This window comes from Nyctereutes procyonoides, unplaced genomic scaffold (genome assembly GCF_905146905.1).
Source record: "Nyctereutes procyonoides isolate TBG_1078 unplaced genomic scaffold, NYPRO_anot_genome, whole genome shotgun sequence".
Taxonomy (NCBI): domain Eukaryota; kingdom Metazoa; phylum Chordata; class Mammalia; order Carnivora; family Canidae; genus Nyctereutes; species Nyctereutes procyonoides.
In genome coordinates this window covers 89,955,653-89,976,513 of record NW_026575125.1, presented here as the reverse complement: position 1 = coordinate 89,976,513, position 20,861 = coordinate 89,955,653, and the positions used below count along the sequence as shown (strand labels likewise).

Here is a 20,861-nt window from a genome sequence, read left to right as displayed (position 1 = left end):
GGAAGTTATTTAGAAAATTAAAATAGAACTACCATATGATCAGAAAACTTACTTCTGGGTATGTATCCAAGAAAATGAAAATCAAGATCTCAAAGAGAGGGATGCCTGGGTGGCTCAGCAGTTGAGTGTCTGCTCTTGGCTCAGGGCATGATCCCGGAGTCCTGGGATCAAGTCTCACATCGGGTTCCCTGCATGGAGCCTGCTTCTCCCTCTGCCTGTGTCTCTGCCTCTCTCTCTGTGTGTCTCTCACAAATAAATAAAATCATAAAGTAAAATTTATTAAAAATATCTCAAGGAGATTAGCACTCCTATGTTTACTGCAGCACTATTCATAACAACCAATCTGTGGAAACCACCTAAATGTTCATCAACAGATGCGTGGATAAAGAAAATGTATATATGTGAGATTATAGGGAAACCTCATTTAAACTGGAATCAGGCTTGGGACACCTGGGTGGCTCAGCGGTTGAGCATCGGCCTTCAGCTCAGGGCGTGATCCCGAGGTCCTGGGATCGAGTCCCACATCAGGCTCCCTGTGGGGAGTCTGCTTTTCTCTGTGCCTGTGTCTGCCTCTCTGTCTCTCATTAATAAATACATAAAATTAAAAATAGAATAAAATGGAATCAGGCTTGATCTTGGAGTCGAGTTTGAGCCCCACATGGGGTATAGAGATTACTTAAACAAATAAAACTTTTTTTTTAAATTTATTTATGATAGAGAGAGAGAGAGAGAGGCAGAGACACAGGCAGAGGGAGAAGCAGGCTCCATGCACCGGGAGCCCGACGTGGGATTCGATCCCGGGTCTCCAGGATCACGCCCTGGGCCAAAGGCAGGCGCCAAACCGCTGCGCCACCCAGGGATCCCCAAACAAATAAAACTTTAAAAAATAAAATAAGAGTCAAGAAGCCAGAAGGGGAATCCCTCATGCACTACCACTCCACACCAATTATGGACCTCAACAGGAAGAGATGCACCTTGCTAATCATATTAGTTTACTACTCCAGCAGGAGGAAGATTCTATATTTGAACATCAGGGGCAGCTGGGTGGTGCAGTCACTTAAACACATTCAATTCTTGGTTTCTGTTCAGGTCCTGATCTCTGTGTCATGAGATCGAGTCCTGCATCACACTCTGTGCTCAATGAAGGGGTCTGCTTAAGATTCTCTCTCCCTCTCCCTCTGTCCCTCCTGCTCATTTTTTTCTCTCAAATAAGTCTTTAAAAGAAACCTACATTAAGCTTTAAATTACTAGTTTACTCCAATGGACTTTTTGTTTATAACAGCCCCTCCCAACTCTCCTCTTTCCTCTGTAAAAGAGTGTTGTTCTCCTTTGTTCTCTGAACTTGCCCATGGCTTTTCCTATAGCTTGCTTATCTCAAACTGCAATTACTCTGCTATTCCTGAATAAACCCATTTGCTGGTAAAATAATTGGCTGTTTTACTTGTAAGGTTCACAACCTACATATTGTAAAATTTTAGCAGCATCTGTCTTCTATCTACCAGATGCCAGTAGCACTCCCTTGGTTGTGACAACCAAAAACATTCTTCAGCCTTTGCTAAATGTTCCCTAAAGGGCAAAACTGCGCAGTCAAGACCACTGGTCTAGGTATACCGGACAACTAGCAGTTCCTAACATGAAATGCTGTTTCATACCTTTGATAATTTGCATAAACTGTCCCCTTTGCCTGGAATCTCTTCCCTCTATTCTGCCTTATAACTTTTGTTAATGGTTCAAATAAATGCTTAAAGCTACTGTTTCCTGTGTTCATTTCATTTTGGTAGCTCCAATGTCTAATACAGTCCTTGGCATAAAATAGGTTCTAAATAAATTGTTTGCTGAAAGGATTAATCATCATTATTTTTTTAATTTATTTATTTATGATAGAGAGAGAGAGAGAGAGAGAGGCAGAGACACAGGCAGAGGGAGAAGCAGGCTCCATGCAAGGAGCCCGATGTGGGATTCGATCCCGGGTCTCCAGGATCGTGCCCTGGGCCAAAGGCAGGTGCCAAACCGCTGCGCCACCCAGGGATCCCATTAATCATCATTATTAAGAGATTTTTATTGAGCTCCTTGTGAGCACTGATTTTTATAAAAGGTACAGAAGGGATCCTCACTCTAAAGTGGTTTACAATTTAATGGTTGCGATAAAAACTGTTAATTATCCCCCATTGTCCCATCTCTCCTTTTGTCTTGAATAAAAACAGCATTGATGGCTGCCTAGTAAAAACATTTCCGAACCTCCTTTACAGAGTAAGTCCTTGACAAGTGATCTAAGTGGAAGTGGTTATGTGTCCCTTAAAAGAAAGGACATGTTCACCTTGCTTTCTTCCTTTTGGCTGGATTACAAATCAAGTGGCTGGAACTCAAGCTGCTATTTTGGACTATGAGGCAAAAGCCTCAGGCTAAGAATGGCAGAGCAACAATAAAGACCAAGGGTGTATCCCTGATGAACACAAAACCACCATACTCACCTTGGACTTCATGTCTTCTGACTTTATAGCATAAAGAAATAAACTGTTATCTTGTCTAGAACATAAACCTAATCTCAAGTAATTAAGTTGGGAAGACCAAAAGCAGAAGAGATTGAAGAGGAAAACAGAATCCTAGCATGGATGATAACGCAAGAGGTGGATGCAATACCAAGGATACCTCGTGCCCAGAGGTGCTCAGGAGTGGGGTTTAAATTCCTAACACCTGCAAAGTGCAGGATCCCACAGTCTAGCAATAAATGATAGTAACAATAAAACGATAGTTGCAGTAAAAAGAAACAGCAGTACCAATAAAAATAATAGTAAAACAGATCTGAACTGGTGGGAATCGTGCAGCCCAATAGAGATAAACATGCAACTTCTCTGTAAGAATATAGGCATGCCCAAACACGACACTTCAACAGAGAGTAAGCACACTGAGGATGGACTCACCACCAAGATGACAGACCACATCGGGAAATTAATTGCCTTAAGGAAAGAGCCAGAAGATGCAACAAATGAGACAATTTATACATGAGGAACCAGAGATAATAAAGCAATCTAAAAGAGCTTCTGGAAAAAGGAAGGAATAGGAATTATGAAACAAAAAAGTAAGGGGTACCTGGGTGACACAGTTTGTTGAGCATCCAGCTCTTGTTTTGCCTCAGGTCGAGATCTTGAAGTCATGAGATGGAGCCCTGAGTCAGGCTCCACGCTCAGTGGGGAGTCTGCTCAGGACTGGCCCTCTCCTCTATGCCGTCTCTCATACATACATTCGTACATCTTTTTTAAAAATCAAAAAAAGTTAAAATATTAAGACAGATGGATCTGAAAAATACCCAAAAAGAAATTTTATTTATTTTTTTTTGTGTACACATTTAGTTTTATTTTAACAAAGCACCTTGTACACTTTTAACGTTTAAAACTGAGCATCTTTCCAGTGAAACAAAAAAAATTTAAAAATAAACAGGAACAAAATTACAATAGAGAATGTCAATTCCAAATAAGATCCTACAGGTTCTGCTGATTCTCCCATCGAGTGGCAGGGCTCAAGTCATCGTTTGGAGTTTTATTTTAAAAGTGTCATCTTAAACTGCAAGGATGTCCGTTAAACATCACAATTAAACATGCCAAAGGAGAAGCCATGTTGTCAAAATGCCCACTTAACCCACCCAAACATCTCAAACCCACCCTTTGCTGACCTTCTATAACCCCATTTTTTAAAGTTTTTTTTTCTTTTTTTAAACAAGAGAAAGTAGACAGGTAGATGTTGGTAAATGCTAACTGTCCATATTCACATAGAGACACAGTGTAATCTCTGAGCCCAATATACAGAGAAAGGAGAAAAAAAGCTAAAATTCTATGCACTACTACACGGGCCTAGCACCCTCCAACTTTCAGCAGAGCTAAGAGAGCAGAAGGTTTTTCTTTTTTCCCACAGAGCACGGTGGTGTTGATTCTATAAAGTTTTTGTTGAGACAGAAAGGAATAAAAATGAATTTGGAACAGAGAGGGGTAGAGATTCTTTTCCTGCTGTATTCTGCTCAAGATATTTCCCCTCAAAATAGGTTGAGAACCATGGTATAAAGAGAGAGAAAAGACTTCAAAAAACAGGGCAAATGAACACAAGAGGAGGAGGAAAAAAAAAAGGGATGCAACTTGCTCCCAGGGACTGAAGAAAACTAAAAAAAGGAAGGTTGGAATCCATCAGTATTCCATTAATCATCATCGTCTTCATCCTCCTCTCCTTCCTCCCCCTCATCATCATCATCATCATCATCATCATCATCTTCATCATCATCTTCATCCTCATCTCCTTCATCAATATCTTCCAATCCTTCTTCTTCATCATCATCATCATCATCATCTTCTTCATCATCTGTATCAGGAACCAAGTAGTACTGTAATGGATTTGGCCAAATATCATCTTTGATGATCTCTCCTAACTCATCTGCACCTGCATCAGAATGGTCAGTAAACCAGGTGAAGAAGCCCTCTGGTTCCTCGTACTCTCTCTTCCTGCTGGCTTTATTCTGCATTTGGCTTGACCGTTTCGTCAAATCCTTTCCAGATTTCCATTTGATTTCAGTGGACCTTGAAGATGGATCACCATTCTCATTCAGATGAAATTCTTTGGAGAGAACTTTATTTTTGAAGTATGGGTTTTCATCAAAATAAAAATCTATTCTGTAACCCGATTTAATATCTTCAGATTCTGTCACTTCAACTCTTGTCAAATAATGCAGTGCCTCTTCATCCTCCTCCCCAAGCAGTACAGACACTTGTGGATGGTTGACAAATGTGGTTACCCAAAAGTTGGGGATTTTGGGGATCAATTCTGACCTCCTCTGAAAAAATGGTTGGCAGAGTTTGTTATATTTCTGTTCTACTTTCAAAATCTCCTCACTGGCTTCTTCATTAAGTCTGTCTATTTCATTTTGTACTTCATCAATATGTTCAATTACTTCTTGCTGTTCTTTTTCTCCGTTCGGCAAGGGCTGAGAGGCTGACATCTCCTCCGGCATGGGGGCAGGAAGCAGCCTCGGTTTCTTCATTTGAGGTTCAAGTGAGGACTGGCGCTTGGGGGCCATGCTGTGAGGAAACTCCACGAAACCAGGAGAGAGGCACCTCAGGAAGAAGCTACAATTACTGCAAAAAGAAATTTTAAAATAGTATCATTAAATTTTGAAAAAAATTTAAAAATTAATAGACAAAGTGAACAATAGACTAGATACAGCCAAGGAAAGAATCAGTGATGTGGCAAACAGATATGAAGATGTCACCTGGAATCCAACACAGCAAAACAATGAAATAGAAAAAGCAAAAGAAAACCTGGTTACATGGTAGAGAAAATGAGACATTCCAACATACATCTATTAGGGATTCAAGGAGAGAATGGGAGACAGACAATATTTGAGGAGATAATGACTAAGATTTTTATTTTTATATTTATTTATTTTCAATATTTTACTTATTTATTCATGAGAGATACAGAGAGAAGGCAGAGGGAGACAGAGGCAGAGAGAGAAGCAGTCTCCCTGTAGGAAGCCCAATGTGGGACTCGATCCTCAAATTCCAGGATCATGACCTGAAATAAAGGCAGACACTCAACCACTGAGCCACCCAGGCATCCTGAGATTTTTAGAAATAAATCTTCAAGCCATTTCTTAAAAATATTTTATTTATTTATTCATGAGAGACATAGAGAAAGAGAGAGAGAGAATGGCAGAGAGGCAGAGACATAGGCAGAGGGAGAAGCAGGCTCCATGCAGGGAGCCTGACATGGGACTCGATCCGGGGTCTCCAGGATCATGCCCTGGGCTGAAGGCGGCGCTAAACCACTGAGCCACCCGGGCTGCCCTCTTCAAGTCATTTTATTTATCTCAAATACTTAGCAAGATAAATAAAAACAAATCAACAGCTAGACAAGTTATAGTGAAACTGCAGAACATAAAACACAAAGAGAAAAATCTTAAAAGATAGATTACCAACTACCAACTAAGTAACAATAAAAAAGTAACTACATATTTTCTCAAGAAAAAAAGATATGAGATAATAGTATAATAAAATAATGGAATAATATCTTCAAAGTACTGAAGAAAAAAGTCAATCAAGAATTCTAGGGACAGGGCAGCCCTGGTGGCTCAGCGGTTTGGCGCCACTTTCCGCTCAGGGCATGATCCTGGAGACCCAGGATCGAGTCCCACGTCAGGCTCCCTGCATGGAGCCTGATTCTCCCTCTGCCTGTGTCTCTGCCTCTCATTCTTTGTGTCTCTATGAATAAATAAAATCTTTAAAAAAATAAAATATTTTTAAAAAAGAATTCTATATTCATTCAACAGACACAGCAAGTGCAACGAATTTATTTTTTAAAAACCCAACACCTTCTCTGTGCCTGGCATTTTTCTAAATGATTGGGATACATAGCAAATGAAATAGACATGCCCTCAGGTCGCCTCGATGGCTCAGGTAAGCCTCCTACTCTTGTTTTGGGCTCAGATCATGATCTCAGGGTTGTGAGATTGGGCCCTGCAACAGGCTCCATGCTAGGCTCTCTCTCCCCCTCCCTCTGCCCCCCTCAACTCGTGCTTGCACACATGTTCACACACACACACACTCTCTCTCTCAAAAAACCCCACAAAACTCCAAACAGGAAAGAGAATTGAGATGGTCTGGGGTGGGCTGACTGTTATTAAAGGGCTGTCAGGGTCACCTCATTAAGGAGGTAACATTATAGCAAAGATTTGAAGGAGGTGAGGTACTTGGTAGAAATGTATCCAGCTAAATTTGTATTTAGGCATGAGAGAAATAATAGCATTTTTAGACACATAAAGATGGTGGCTGTTCACTATTCACAGTCTCACTGACATAAATATTAAAATGAAGATTTTGCAAGAAGAAAACAACACAAAAGAGAACAAACAAAAAGGAATGGTGAGTAAAGCCTTCACAAAATCTTTTTAATTTAAGATTTATATATTATTTAGAGAGCACGTGCATGTGAATGGGGGGAGAGGCAGAGGGAGAAGAAGAGAATCCTACTCCCTGCTGAATGTGGAGCCTGATGTGAGGTTCAATCTCATGAACCTGAGATCATGACCTGAGCTGAAACCAAGAGTCAGACACTTGGGACACCTGGGTGGTTCAGCAGTTTGGCGTCTGGCTTCAGCTTGGGTTGTGATTCTGGGATCTGGGATCAAGTCTTGCATCAGGCTCCTTGAGAGGAGCCTGCTTCTCCTTCTGCCTATGTCTCTGCCTCTCTCTCTGTCTGTGTCTCTCATGAGTAAATAAATAAATCTTAAAAAAAAAAAGCCAGATGCTTAACCAGCCAACTGAGCTACCCAGGTGCCCCAACTTTGCAAAATCTAAATGTATACTGTTAACATTTAAAGGGGAAGTTAAAAAATGAAACCCAAATACCTTAGAACCATAACATAGAAAAGTAGATGGTGTGATGGGAAGGACTGGAGTTAAAGCCCTGAAAACTCCATGTACTGGTTGGAAGAATGATGTTACTTATTAACTCTAAAGTTATTAAAAATTAAACATGCATGTTGACTTTTTAAATCAACACTAAAAGAGATAACAAAAACAAACAAAAACATACATTTAAAAAACTAAAAATACAACCCTAAATAGCCAAGAAGTTCATGAGAAACTCTTTTTTTTCTTCTTTTATAACATTTATTTTTCTTCTGAGGACAAGAGCTATGCATGTTTTTTGCAAACAGTTTGGGAAATAATTGCCTGTAATGACAGTATATATATTAACAGAAATATATATTAACATTTAATATATGTATCCTTCCAGAATTATCTTTTCTGTGCTTGTAAAACATGTCTTTAAAATTAGAATCATACCATGCGTATGTGATACACTGATTTTTCTCATTTGACAACATATCACAGATGTTTTCCATGTCAGCAAAATAAACTATTTAATGGTGCTATAATACTCATGAGAAAAACTCTTGGGATCCCTGGGTGGCGCAGCAGTTTAGCGCCTGCCGTTGGCCCAGGGCGCAATCCTGGAGACCCGGGATCGAATCCCACGTCAGGCTCCCGGTGCATGGAGCCTGCTTCTCCCTCTGCCTATGTCTCTGCCTCTTTCTCTCTCTGTGTGTGACTATCATAAATAAATAAAAATTAAAAAAAAAAGAAAAACTCTTAATGGAAATCATGAAAAAGTTAAAACTGAATCACAATAAATATAAAAACACGTGACATGCATCTAAAATGGAATCATGAAGAAAATTTATATTAAACATTTTTTAAAAATATGCCAAACTAATGCATAAAATATTATTCAAATTTATTTTTATCTTTTTTTAAAAGATTTTATTTATTTATTCACGAGAAACACATAGAGAGAGAGAGAGAGAGGCAGAGACACAGGCACAGGTGAGAGAGAAGCAGGCTCCATGCAGGGAGCCCGATGTGGGACTCGATCCCGGGACTCCAGGATCATGCCCTGGGCCGAATGCAGATGCTAAACCGATGAGCCACCCAGGGATCCCCTTTATATTTATCTTTATTTTTTTTTTAAGTAGGCCCCACGCCCAGTGTGGGACATGAACTCAACTCTGAGAATAAGAGTCTATGCTGTCCCTGATGTTTATAGCAGCAATGTCCACAATAACCAAACTGTGGAAGGAGCCTCGGTGTCCATCGAAAGATGAATGGAGGGAACCCTGGGTGGCGCAGCAGTTTAGCGCCTGCCTTTGGCCCAGGGCGCGATCCCGGAGACCCGGGATCAAATCCCACGTCGGGATCCCGGTGCATGGAGCCTGCTTCTCCCTCTGCCTATGTCTCTGCCTCTTTCTCTCTCTGTGTGTGACTATCATAAATAAATAAAAATTAAAAAAAAGAAAGATGAATGGATAAAGAAGATGTGGTTTATGTATACAATGGAATATTACTCAACCATTAGAAATGACGAATACCCACCGTTTGCTTCAACGTGGATGGAACTGGAGGGTATTATGCTGAGTGAAATAAGTCAACCAGAGAAGGACAAACATTATATGGTCTCATTCATTTGGGGAATATAAATAATAGTGAAAGGGAATAGAAGGGAAGGGAGAAGAGATGGGTAGGAAATATCAGAAAGGGAGACAGAACATGAAGACTCCTAACTCTGGGAAACGAACTAGGGGTGGTGGAAGGGGAGGAGGGCGGGGGTAGAGGTGAATGGGTGACGGGCACTGAGGGGGGCACTTGACGGGATGAGCACTGGGTGTAATTCTGTATGTTGGCAAACTGAACACCAATAAAAAATAAATTTATTATTAAAAAAAAAAGAGTCTATGCTGTACCAAATGAGCTGGCTAGGTGCCCCAAGAGTTTCATTTTTGAAGCTACAGAGAGAGAGAGAGAGCAGAACAAACCTAAGAGGACGGAGGGAAAAAAATAATACAGAGAAAAGCAAGAAATAATAAACACAATGATAAATTGATCATTTATTGAAATGATCAATAAAATCAAAAGCTGGTTCTCGGGAAAGACTAATATCATAGACACACCTCTATGAAGATTGGCCTATTTAAAATAATGAAAGGTATACATAAGTAACAATAGAAAAAAGATATGGGACACCTGGGTGGCTCAGTGGTTGGGCATCTGCCTTTGGCTCAGGGTGCGTTCCCAGAATTGGGTCCCACATCGGGCTCCCTGCACGGAGCCTGCTTCTCCCTCTGCCTGTGTCTCTGCCTCTCTCTCTCTGTCTCTCATGAATAAATAGATAAAATCTTCAAAAAAAGTGTTTCAAAAAAGAATAACTACAAGATTCAGTTAAAATTTAAAGCCATATAGAACACTTTGGAAACAGGACAGAATGAAAATGTTCTTTTCCACAACATTCTGAAATCCCACTAAAATGATAATAGATAATTACATGCGGTGTCTGGCTGGATCAGTTGGTGGAGCATCCAACTCTTGATCTCAGGGTCACAAGTTTGAGCCCCACGTTGGGCTGGAGGTTACCTTAAAAATAATAAATAAATAAATAATTAAATGAATAAAAAAAATATGGACCCACAAGGACATAAAACTTGCTTAGCTAATGGAGGAATTATGAAACTAGTAATAAGTACATGCATGGGGGAAGCCAATAATATATAATCCAATTTGTGCTGCAGAAACTCAGGAAAGTTCAGAAACTAAAGGCATCAGCATAAACAGTAAAAAGTATCTCACATTATGTGCAAGAATTGTAATATGCTGGGAAAAGGTCTATGATTTCTGTCAGTCAAACAAGTACTGCTGATACTGCTATGCTTTGTTGCCTCCATTCATAATTGAAGGAGATGTTAAAGTTCACGTTAGTGAAAATAAAGATGTAATTTTTTTTAAGATGTAATTTTTCCATCCAAGTTCACAAGTTTAACATATCTGTGACCCAGCAGGTTCACTCTTAAATATATATGCAATAGAAATACGTGCATGAAGAAACATATATAAGAATGTATGTAACAACATTATTTAATAGCCAGAAACTGTAAACAACCTAAATGATCAAAACCAGTAGAATGGCATCCAGTAAATGGGAATCTAAGAAAGGCAAAGGAATTTCCAGGATGACATCTATGCAGCAGGCCTAAAGATCAATCAATCCTTATAAGAGTAGAAGGATAGATGGCAAGAGGAAATATGTCTTCAAATAAAAAACAAAATAAAAACTAAACTAAAAGATTACCTGATCCCTTTGACCTTATGGAGTAGGGTTTTCCATCTCTGGAGGGGCCTGGTAGAATAATTACTAAGAGGTACAAGAAAACAAATCAATCAAACAAAATAAAGTAATTATTAACTCTGGATAAAACAAAATATCGTATTTCAAAGGAAGCATAATAAGAGTATACAGCTGATCCTTGAATAATGCAGAACTTAAGGGCACGACTTTCCCAGTCAGCAGTCTAACTTTGGGCTCCCCTAAGACTTAGCTACCTCCAGCCTACCATTGACTGCAAGTCTTACTGATAACAAAAACAGCTGGATTAACACATACTTTGTATGTTATATGTATTGCATACTGTATTCTTACAATAAAGTAATCTAGGGAAAAGGAAATATTACTAAAAAATCATAAGGAAAATGTTTACAGTAATATCTGTATTATTTATTGAAAAAAATCCATGCATGAGTAGACCTGCGCAGCTCAAACTCATGTTGTTCAAGGATCAACTCTATTATATATCTCAGCTATGAACATTAAATAATCATAATAATGTTAATACTGAATTATGATTTTTTTGAATCATGATTTAACAAAAAAATATAACTAAATAGGACAAGGGGAAGTATATGCACTTTACACTGTGAATAAATCCTGTTAGAAACACTACTATTTTTTTACTTGTGGTTTGCCAGTCTGCCATGACTTGAGTCATTAATAACAGAAACAATTTGTAAGCTGGAACTATATTCTACAATAGAAGTTTGTGACATTATGAAATTCTCCAAAACATGTTTTACAAGATATTAAAGCTAATACATGCCTTAATATAGGATGCGTAAAGGCAGATTCTTTAGTAAAATAGTAAGACCAGAGTCCTTATCTCCTTATACTGAATGTCTGGGAGGCACAAAAAGAGGTCTCCTGCAGCTTATGATAAAGAACAAAACACAGTCAAATTTACTGTTACTTAGAAACTTGCCTTCAAGTTGATTATTCAGGTTTTAACAAGTTTTCTTATTTAGCTCATAGGGACTTAAATATTCTCCACTTTTTTTATTAGTAAAATTAGAAAGGCAATCTATAACAAAGCACATAAATGAACAGAAATTTTAGGTCAATAAGTGTTTTCTGTGTGCTCAATATGCCTTGTCCATTTTCCCCTTTTAATTGGGAGTGGACAGTACAAAAATTGTATTCTACATTTATCCTCTCAGACACATTCTAACTCCTGTGTGTTTGCAGGAGGTGGTAGCTATAAGAGAACCAATGCTTACCTTCAATAAAATTCAATAGATAATTCTCTCCTTTGCTTCTGTGTAAAGTTGAGTAGAAAAGGAAAATGATTTGGGGAGTTAGGCAAATAATCTTTTGGTTTGAGTTTAAAACTAGGGGGAAAAAACAAATAAATTTTTAAATTTTTATTTATTTATTTTAGAGAGAGAGAGAACAACCAAGCAGGGGAGGGGCATAAGGAGAGGGAGAAAATCTCAAGCAGACTCCCCACTGAGCACAGAGCCCAACATGGGGCTCAATATCATAACCCTGAGATCACAACCTGAGCCAAAATCAAGAGGCAGACACCCAACCTACTGAGCCCCCAGGTGGCCCCCAAGTAACTTTTTAAAATTGTAGGGTAAGGGCCAAAGGCTGGCAATCTCAAAGTGTGCCACCTGGCATATTGATTATTTTGAATCAAAAGTTACTTAAGGGGCACCTGGATGGCTCAGTTGGTTAAGTGACTGTCTTTGGCTCAGGGTCCTGGGATCAAGCCCCACATCGGGCTCACTGCCCAGTGGGGAGCCTGCTTCTCCCTCTCTGTCTTTCCCCATACTCATGCTCTCTCTCAAATAAATAAATGAAATCTTTAAAAAACCTTAAGAAATAGCCAGTGCAAGAATACTCTGATACCACCCCCCAACTTTGTCTCCAGAATGCAGGAAATAAATCTCCCATGTGAAAGGTACACCCTCTGTGTACCAGGAGGTAAATAGGCATCCTTATCACCAGAGAGAGAATTCAGAGCCAAGAAGGCTGTATAAACAAACCTTATACTTTTACTAATTGACTGCCCCAGCCCAAATTCTGTTTAGAATTCCTTACTAATTGAAGCTCCTAAACATAAGTTTTCTTTGGCCTGTCAATTCTTCATAGATGTATTATCTCATTGTCTAAAAAGTATCAAAAACTGCCTGGCTTGGTCATTTCTTTAGGTCTCAATTTCAGTATTGGACCTCTGTGCATATGTAATTAAACTGTTTTTTTCTCCTGTTAGTCTCTCATGTCAATTTTTACTTTTTATTATTTTTTTAAGATTTTATTTATTTATTCAGAGAGAGACACACAGAGAGAGGCAGAGACACAGGCAGAGGAAGAAGCAGGCTCCATGCAGGAGCCTGACGTGGGACTCAATCCAGGGTCTGCAGGATCACGCCCTGGGTTGCAGGCGGCACTAAACCACTGCACCACCGGGGCTGCCCTCTCATGTCAATTTTTAAAAAAGATTTTATTTATTTATTCATGAGACACAGAGAAAGAGAGAGGCAAAGACACAGGCAGAGGGAGAAGCAGGCTCCATGCAGGGAGCCCAATGTAGGACTATCCTGCGACCCCAGGATCACAACCTGAGCCCAAGGCTCAACCGCTGAGCCACCCAGGTGTCCCTCTCATGTCAATTTAATTTTTAGACCAGCTAGAGTCTTGAAGAACAAAGGAAAACTTTTCTTCTCCAACAGTAGCAGACTTTTTAAAAAAGATTTTATTTATTTATTTGAGAGAGAGAGCATGAGTGGAGGGTAGATGCAGAGGGAGAAGCAGACTCCCCGTGGAATAGAGAACCCAATGTGGGGCTTGATCCCAGGACCCCGAGATCATGGCCTGAGCTGAAGGCAGACACTTAACCAATGGAGCCACTCAGATGCCCCAGAAGGACTAACTTTAAAAAAATTTTTTGAAGTAATTTCTGCACCCAACGAGGGGCTTGAAGTCACAATCCTGAGATCAACAGTCACATGCTCTATCAACTGAGCTAGCCAGGCACCCCAGAAAGACTAATTTTACAGTATTCATCTTGGGGAGTGTCTGGGTGACTCAGTTAAGCATCCAACTCTTGATTTCAGCTCAGGTCATGATCACAGGTTGTGAGATCAAGCCCTGCACTGGGCTCCATATGAGGTATGGAGCCTGCTTAAGATTTTCCCTCTCCCTCTCCCCCTCCCCTCTCTCCTTCTCTAAAAAAAATAAAATATTCATCTTCACATCATCAAGATAAATCTTTTCTATTTTGAATTCTCTGTTCTTAGCTGATGCCTCTAAATGATTTCATGTTTAAACTCACCATTATTCATTACATACTCATATGAGTATCTAAACAGTATTTAAAGGAACCAAAAGGCAAAGGGTCTCTAATGTCCATAAAGACAAAATGTGGGAGGCACCTAGGTGGTTCAGTCATTTAAGCATCTGACTCTTGATTTTGGCTCAGGTCATGTTCTCAGGGTTGTGAGATTGAGCCTAGCTTCTCATTCAGCAGGGACTCTGCTTGGGATTTTCTCTCTACCCTTCCCCCTGCTCACACACATGCTTGCTTGCTCTCTCAAATAAATCTTCAAAAAAAAAAAAAAGACAAAATGTGAACTATGAGGTATTTTAACACTGAAAGCTTTGTTTTTGTTTTTGGGACACTGCCCATTTGGTCACTTAACCAACTGCACCACCCAGGTGCCCTGAAAGTGAATTCTTTATGTCATATCTTCTATTACCTCTTGTTTCATGTCATCAGCATACATGGTGAAGGGCTGGTTAACATCTTTTGTTATAATCCTTTAGTGATGGTAAGGTACTTCAAATAATTATACTTTTTAAGCCTCCTTTTTATGTTGGAGTCCAAAGTCTTCAAAAATACCTTTAACTTGGCTAATATATAAAATGAACTATTATCATTCCTTTATAGATAACATTAAAATTGTAAAAAGTATTTGTGTAAAATAATTTTTTGTACTTTAAAAATTATCCACCTCTTTTTCTAATTGTCTTCTTGGGATTTGGGTAATTTCAGAGCTGGTCAGGGTCAAGAATTAATTACAAACAACAAGTACAACAGTGATTAAATGAAAGCCATTTGGATCTTGAAACAATGTTAGTCTTACGGTTCCCATTATGCTGAGTGAAGCTGAATACCAAGCAGCCCCACGATTCCCACAAGTTTTATTTGTGAAAGGAGTTAATATAAAAGGGACAAAACAACATTAAAAAAATGGCCTGCTCAATGAAGACCAGGGAAGAATTTCATAGATCTTCAGAAGAAAAACAGTTTTTCTGTGTGTATATAGATATTTTCCTTCAGCTTTTCAGGGCAAGGGGGGTAGGGGACAACCCTAACCATGATATTGCCCAGCTCAGGAAATAGGAAGGATCTTAGACTATACAGTGAAACAGTGAGGGTCAATGATGTAAGGAACTTTGGGAGAGTTCTATACCTCTCACTCTCTCTTTTTTAAAAAAAAAAGATTTTTATTTATATATTTGACAGAGAGAGCTTAAGATTTAATTTTTTTGAAGTAATTTCTGCACCCAACAAGGGGTGCAGAGAGAGAGAGAGAGAGAGAGAGAGAGAGAGAGAGAAAGCGCACAAGCATGGGAAGCAGCAGACTAAGGGAGAGGGAGAAGCAGGCTCCCTGCCGAACAGGGAGCCCGATGCAGGGGTCAATTCCCAGGACCCTGGGATCAGGACCTGAGCTGAAGGCAGACACTTAACCGATTGATTCACCCAGGTGCCCCTCTTTTGGTCTTTTATTCTCCCCTTTAACTGGTGAAAAGGCCTTATACCACACTCTTCCCCCTGGGTTTTGTTTTTTCTTTTGCTTTGTAATAAATGATATATTAACATGGTACAATAACCAAAAGGCTAAGATACACAGTGAAAAAATAAACATATGAAAAGATGGGCAACATCATTAATCATCAGAGAAATGCCAAGTAAAACTACCATGGGCCTCCACTATATGCTTATTCAGTGTTGGCAAGGCTGTGAAGCAACTGGGACTCACACATGGCTAGTAAGAATGTAAGATGTTACAAACACATTAGAAAGCTCTTTGGCGGGATCCCTGGGTGGCGCAGCGGTTTGGTGCCTGCCTTTGGCCCAGGGCGCGATCCTGGAGACCCGAGATCGAATCCCACATCGGGCTCCCGGTGCATGGAGCCTGCTTCTCCCTCTGCCTATGTCTCTGCCTCTCTCTCTCTCTCCGTGTGTGTGTGACTATCATAAATAAATAAAAATTAAAAAAAAAGAAAGCTCTTTGGCAGTGTGCAAGCCAAGTGTAGGCTGCATCACTTTGGCATAGTGACTATTTAGAATTACTATTACTTCTGCCTCTCTCTCTGTGTCTCTCATGAATAAATACATAAAATCTTTTAAAAAAATAGAATTACTATTACTTAAGAGAAAAAAAAATAAAATTACTTAAAAAAGAGTCAGTGCAAGTAACATTCTGACTTCCCTTTGTCACATAAATCTCCCATGTGAAAGGCACCATCCCTGTACCAGGAGGCAAAGACACATCCTTATCACCAGAGATAGAGACTTCAGAGCCAAGAAGGTTGTATAAACAAGCCTTATTACTTTTACTAATGTACTGCCCTAGCCCAAATTCTGTTTAGAATTCCTTACTAATCGAAGCTCCCTAACATAAGTTTTCTTTGTTCTGTCAATTCCTCACAGGTTTGTTTGCCAAAAAAGTAAAAAAGCTACCTGCCTTGGTCATTTCTTTGGGTCACAATTTTATTATTAGGCCTCTGTGCACATGTAATTAAACTCTGGCTTTTTTCTCCTATTAATCTGTCCTATGTTGAGGCACCTGAGTGGCTCAGTCAGTTAAGCATCTGTCTTTGGCTCAGGTCATAGTCCCAGGGTCCTTGGATCGAGTCCCATGTCAGGTTCCCTGCTCAGCGGTGAGCCTGCTGCACCCCTACTTGTATTCTTTCTCTGTGTCAAATAAATAAATAAAATCTTTAAAAAAATATGTCTTATGCCAATTTCATTATTGGGCTAGGTAGAGGAATGTTAATTTGTCAAGTAAAATTTTTCCTCTATTAGAGTGGAACAGGGGCACCTGGGTGGCTCAGTTGGGTTAAGCATCTGCCTTTGGCTTAGGTCATGATCCCAGAGTCCTGAGATTGAGCCCTGTGTTCTGCTCCCTGCTCAGTGGGGAGTCTGCTTCTCCTTCTGCCCCTCCCCAACTTGTGCATGTGCACGCTCTCTGTCTCTCTGTCTCTCTCAAAAAAAAAAATAAATAAAATCTTAAAAAAATAGTGGAACATATGCTTACTCTATGGTCCAGCAATTCCAATGCCAGGTATGTATCCAATATAAATGCATACATCTGATCACCAAATGATATGTCCTGGAATATTCAGAGCAGTACCCCAAATAGTGAAATGGATATACTGTGATAGATTCATAGGATGGAATATTATACAGCAATGAAAACGAACAATTTAAAGCTACACATGAGAATATAAATGAATCTCATAGTAATAAATGTTTAGAGAAAGAAGATAGACATAAAGAATACACACCATGTAATTTAGTTTACATAAACTTCTAAATAGGCAAAATTAATGGGTGGTGCTAGCAGTCAGGATGGTGGTATTCTTGGTAGAGGAAATGACCTGGAAGGGAAACAAAGGGAGCTTCTAGATTGCCAGAAACATTATTTCTTGCTCTCAGTGCTAGTTACTTGAGTGTGTTCACTTTGTGAAAATTCATCAAGTTGTATGTTTATTATTTGTGTACTTGTATTATGCATTATACCTTAATTAAAAAGTTAATTAAAAAGAAACTTTACAGTGTGTGGTAGACAATATAATGCCCCCCCAAAAGTTATCTACACCTTAATCCCTAGAACCTGTGACTATGTTATGTGTTCAAAAAAAAACAAAAGGAATCACCCTGAGACAAACCAACAACAGCAAACCAAGACTTAATTCTAGTTCAACCTATCCCAGGAATGTGGCCTTTTAACAGTCCAGCTGAAATTTCCTGATCAGCACTAGTGAGATAATCTGTATGATAAACACCCTACCTTTCCTTCCTCTCAGAAAGAAAAGAAAAGAAAAAAGAAAAAAGTCAGGGCTTCAAACAATCATTTCTTTCCTTTTGCTAATAACTTCCTTGCCCTGCCCTCCTATTTAAAAAACCTTCCTTTTGTACAGCTCTTCTGAGCAACTTTCTAGTTGCTAGATGGGATGCTGCCAATTCACGAATCCCCTAACAAAACCAATTAGATGTTCAAATTTATTCAACTGAATTTTGTTTAACATAAAATATGTGGCAAAGGGAATTAAGGTAGCTAATCACCTGACATTAACATAGGGAGAGTATTTTGGATTATTCAGAACAATATAATCACAGAGATCTTAAAAGTGGAAGGAGGGGGCACCTGGGTGGGTCAGTCAGTTAAGTGTCCGACTCTTGGTTTCAGCTCAGGTCCTGATCTCAGGGTCCTAAGATTGAGCCCCACGTCTTGGGCTTTGTGCTGGGTGTGGATACTGTTTAAGATTCTCTCCATCTGTCCCTCCTCTTCTCCCTCTCTAAAAATAAAGTGGAAGGGGTCAGTAGAAGAGGGAGTGAAAAGGAGGTAGATAAAGTAGGGTCAGAGAGAGATGCCATGTTGCTGGCTTTGAAGATGGAGGAAGGGGCCCTGAGAAGAGGAATATGAGCAGCCTTAACACTCTGAAAAGGTCAAAGACCAGATTCTCTCCTAGAGCCTCCAAGCAAGAAACTCAATCCTCAATTTTAGTCCAGTGAGATCCCTGTTGGACTGGAAGATAATAAATGTGTATTATTTTAGCCTGCTAAATTTGTGGTAATTTGTTACAGCAGCAATAGGAAACTAATATAGTCAGTGTGGGGAAAGATCAAGTGTTCAGTTTGGGACGAGTTTAGGGAACCTGAACATGTTAGACATCTATGTGGAAATATCAAACAGGCAGCTGGATACGAGTCTGGAATTCTGGGGAGAGGTATGGGCTGGAGATACAAATTTCGAAGTTGGCAGTGAAGAGAGAAAAGCCAAAAGAATGGATGAAATTAACAAAGGAGTGAGTGTAGATAGAAAAGAGGTCTAAGGATTGAGCCCTGGAACACTCAACTCTCACAGCTGACATACAGCTGGTGGTTTAAAGCTAGAGAGCACTCCAGGGTGCCTGGGTGGCTCAGCCAGTTAAGTGCCTGTCTGATGCTTGGTTTAGGCTCAGGTTGTGATCTCAGGGTTGTGAGATGGAGGCCCTCGTCTGGCTCCGTGCTTAAGCCTCTCTCTCCCTTGTCCTCTGCCCCTCTCCCTCCTCAAATATAAAAAACAAATCTTAAAAAAAAAAAGCTAGCCAGCACTCCAAAACAGAGGCAGACACCAATATGTAAATATAGAGGCAGATACTTAAGCTAGGCTTGTAAGAACAGGCAGATACTGGAGACAGGAGTAACAGATCTCAAATACAGAGAAACAGTCTTGGCAAGAGGAATCAGGCATATACTTGGCAAGAGAGGTTGAGAAAAATTTAAGAACAGAGTCTGAGTAATATATTCCACATGTCAGCAAAGATGGGTCTTTGGCTCTGAGCCAGCTTCCCGTCTTGGGCTTCTATTGCATCCTTAACTTGATTTCTGCCCCTTGTGGGTGTCTTTCTAGCTTATCATTTGCCCTTCTCTCCCATTTCTCTTCCTTTTTCCTTAACTGCACATAATACAGAAATAATATATTCAACTGATTCTGACATTTGTTTTTCATATTTCAACACCTTCAAAATCAGGATGGGTCTTAAAACTGATGGTGTGTCATAGTTCAATCGGCAGTGTTTTTCTCTTCCTTGGTATGTAAAATAATGGTGGTCTTAGATTCAATGATACCTTTGACTTCATGAAATACAAGCACTTTATCATTTAGGGAAATAATTCAAATTTTGCATTGTTTTAAATTTGAGGGGCTGAACTTTACTGAAGTTTAATTTACTTAAAATAACATTCACCAATTTTAAGTGTACAATTCAACAAGTTTACACAAATGTGTGCAGTCATGCAACCACCACTAAAACCATGACAAAGAGCATTTTCATGCCTCCAAAATGCTTTCTGGAGTCTCTCTGCAGTCAATCCCTTCTCCTCACCCCTGTACCCAGGCAATCATTGATATGCCTTTTATTACTATAGTTTTACCGTCTCCAGAGTCTCACAGAAGACTGTACAGAATGCACCCTGTTTCTGTCTGGATTTTTTCACTCGACATAATTATTTTGAGATCATTCACGTTGAAAGACATACCAGTTCATTTTTATCGCTGAGTATTATTTCATTCTATGAATGTACCACATTTTGTCCATTCGTCAGATGAGACATCTGAATGGTTTCCAGTTTGGGGCTATTATAAAAAAATGAATAATTAGTCTTCTTCAAAGCGGGGGAGAAAGAGTAAATCCTTCTAATGCAAGTTGAGTAATACTTTATTTTCTCCCCCCGCCGTGAGGCGTGAGTACCACGACAAAATCCTTTCGCTCAAAAGAAGGATAAGGAAAACTAATCTCATACATTTTGGTCATACTGCTCCTTTAAGTTTCAGTGAATGGTATTAAGTATCTGTGAATCCTAACCAATGCAGGGAAAAAGAAATTCCAGTTTCCGAAAGTGCACTTTAAAGTCAATAATAGAAAATACGAGTCTAAAAGGAAAGAAAGAGAATACAAGTCGTTCCCCCACTGAGGTAAACTTTGGGTAACATCGGGTTACCCGAGGAAGACGAAGCCTACAGAACTTACTTTTTTTTTTTGGCAGAACTTACCTTTTGAACTGAAAAACACTAAACTTTCAAGAGTAAAGATTCCACTTACTTACAAACGGACGCTGAGAGATCTAAGGCTCCAGAACGCCCCAACAGAAGCGGCTAACTACTTTGTACGCCGGGACTTGTAGTTCGCGAGAGTCGCTCTCGCCAAGATGGCGGAGTGGCTACTGACGTAACATGAGAGGCCCCGAGGGAGTATGGGCCGCGAGGGGATTGGGCGGTGCGCAGATTCTGCAGGCGGGAAGTAAAGACCAGGTGCTAAAACCTTTCCATCAAAGGAAGCCTGACGCCCTGAAGTCTCGCGAGATCCTGGCGGGGCCCAATGGAACGCGGGGCCTGGCTTATCACTAGGGGCGTTTGTTGGGGGCGGAGCTCGACGGGAGT

General features: G+C 39.8%; 1 protein-coding gene across 9 annotated transcripts; it reads right to left on the bottom strand.

Annotated features, from left to right (window-relative positions):
- Window positions 1-3,296: 3,296 nt before the first annotated feature.
- On the bottom strand, window positions 3,297-20,702 carry LOC129518262 (protein SET-like). Of its 9 annotated transcripts, none has more exons than XM_055338337.1 (6): window positions 20,524-20,702; window positions 19,961-20,057; window positions 11,919-11,956; window positions 10,663-10,725; window positions 9,862-9,950; window positions 3,297-5,117 (listed from the first exon to the last, which is right to left on the bottom strand). In XM_055338337.1, exon 6 carries the CDS (start codon window positions 5,057-5,059, stop codon window positions 4,187-4,189), a length of 873 nt encoding a protein of 290 aa, XP_055194312.1. In that variant the 5' UTR covers window positions 5,060-5,117; window positions 9,862-9,950; window positions 10,663-10,725; window positions 11,919-11,956; window positions 19,961-20,057; window positions 20,524-20,702; the 3' UTR covers window positions 3,297-4,186. The 9 variants fall into 9 exon arrangements, with proteins under 9 accessions (XP_055194312.1, XP_055194316.1, XP_055194317.1 ...); XM_055338341.1 differs by lacking the exon at window positions 20,524-20,702 and adding an exon at window positions 20,475-20,509; XM_055338342.1 differs by lacking the exon at window positions 11,919-11,956.
- Between the last annotated feature and the right edge of the window lie 159 nt (window positions 20,703-20,861).

Coding starts and splice junctions, on each gene's coding strand:
- LOC129518262 (XM_055338343.1), bottom strand. CDS start 5,059: ATGGCCCCCAAGCGCCAGTCCTCACTTGAACCTCAAATGAAGAAACCG.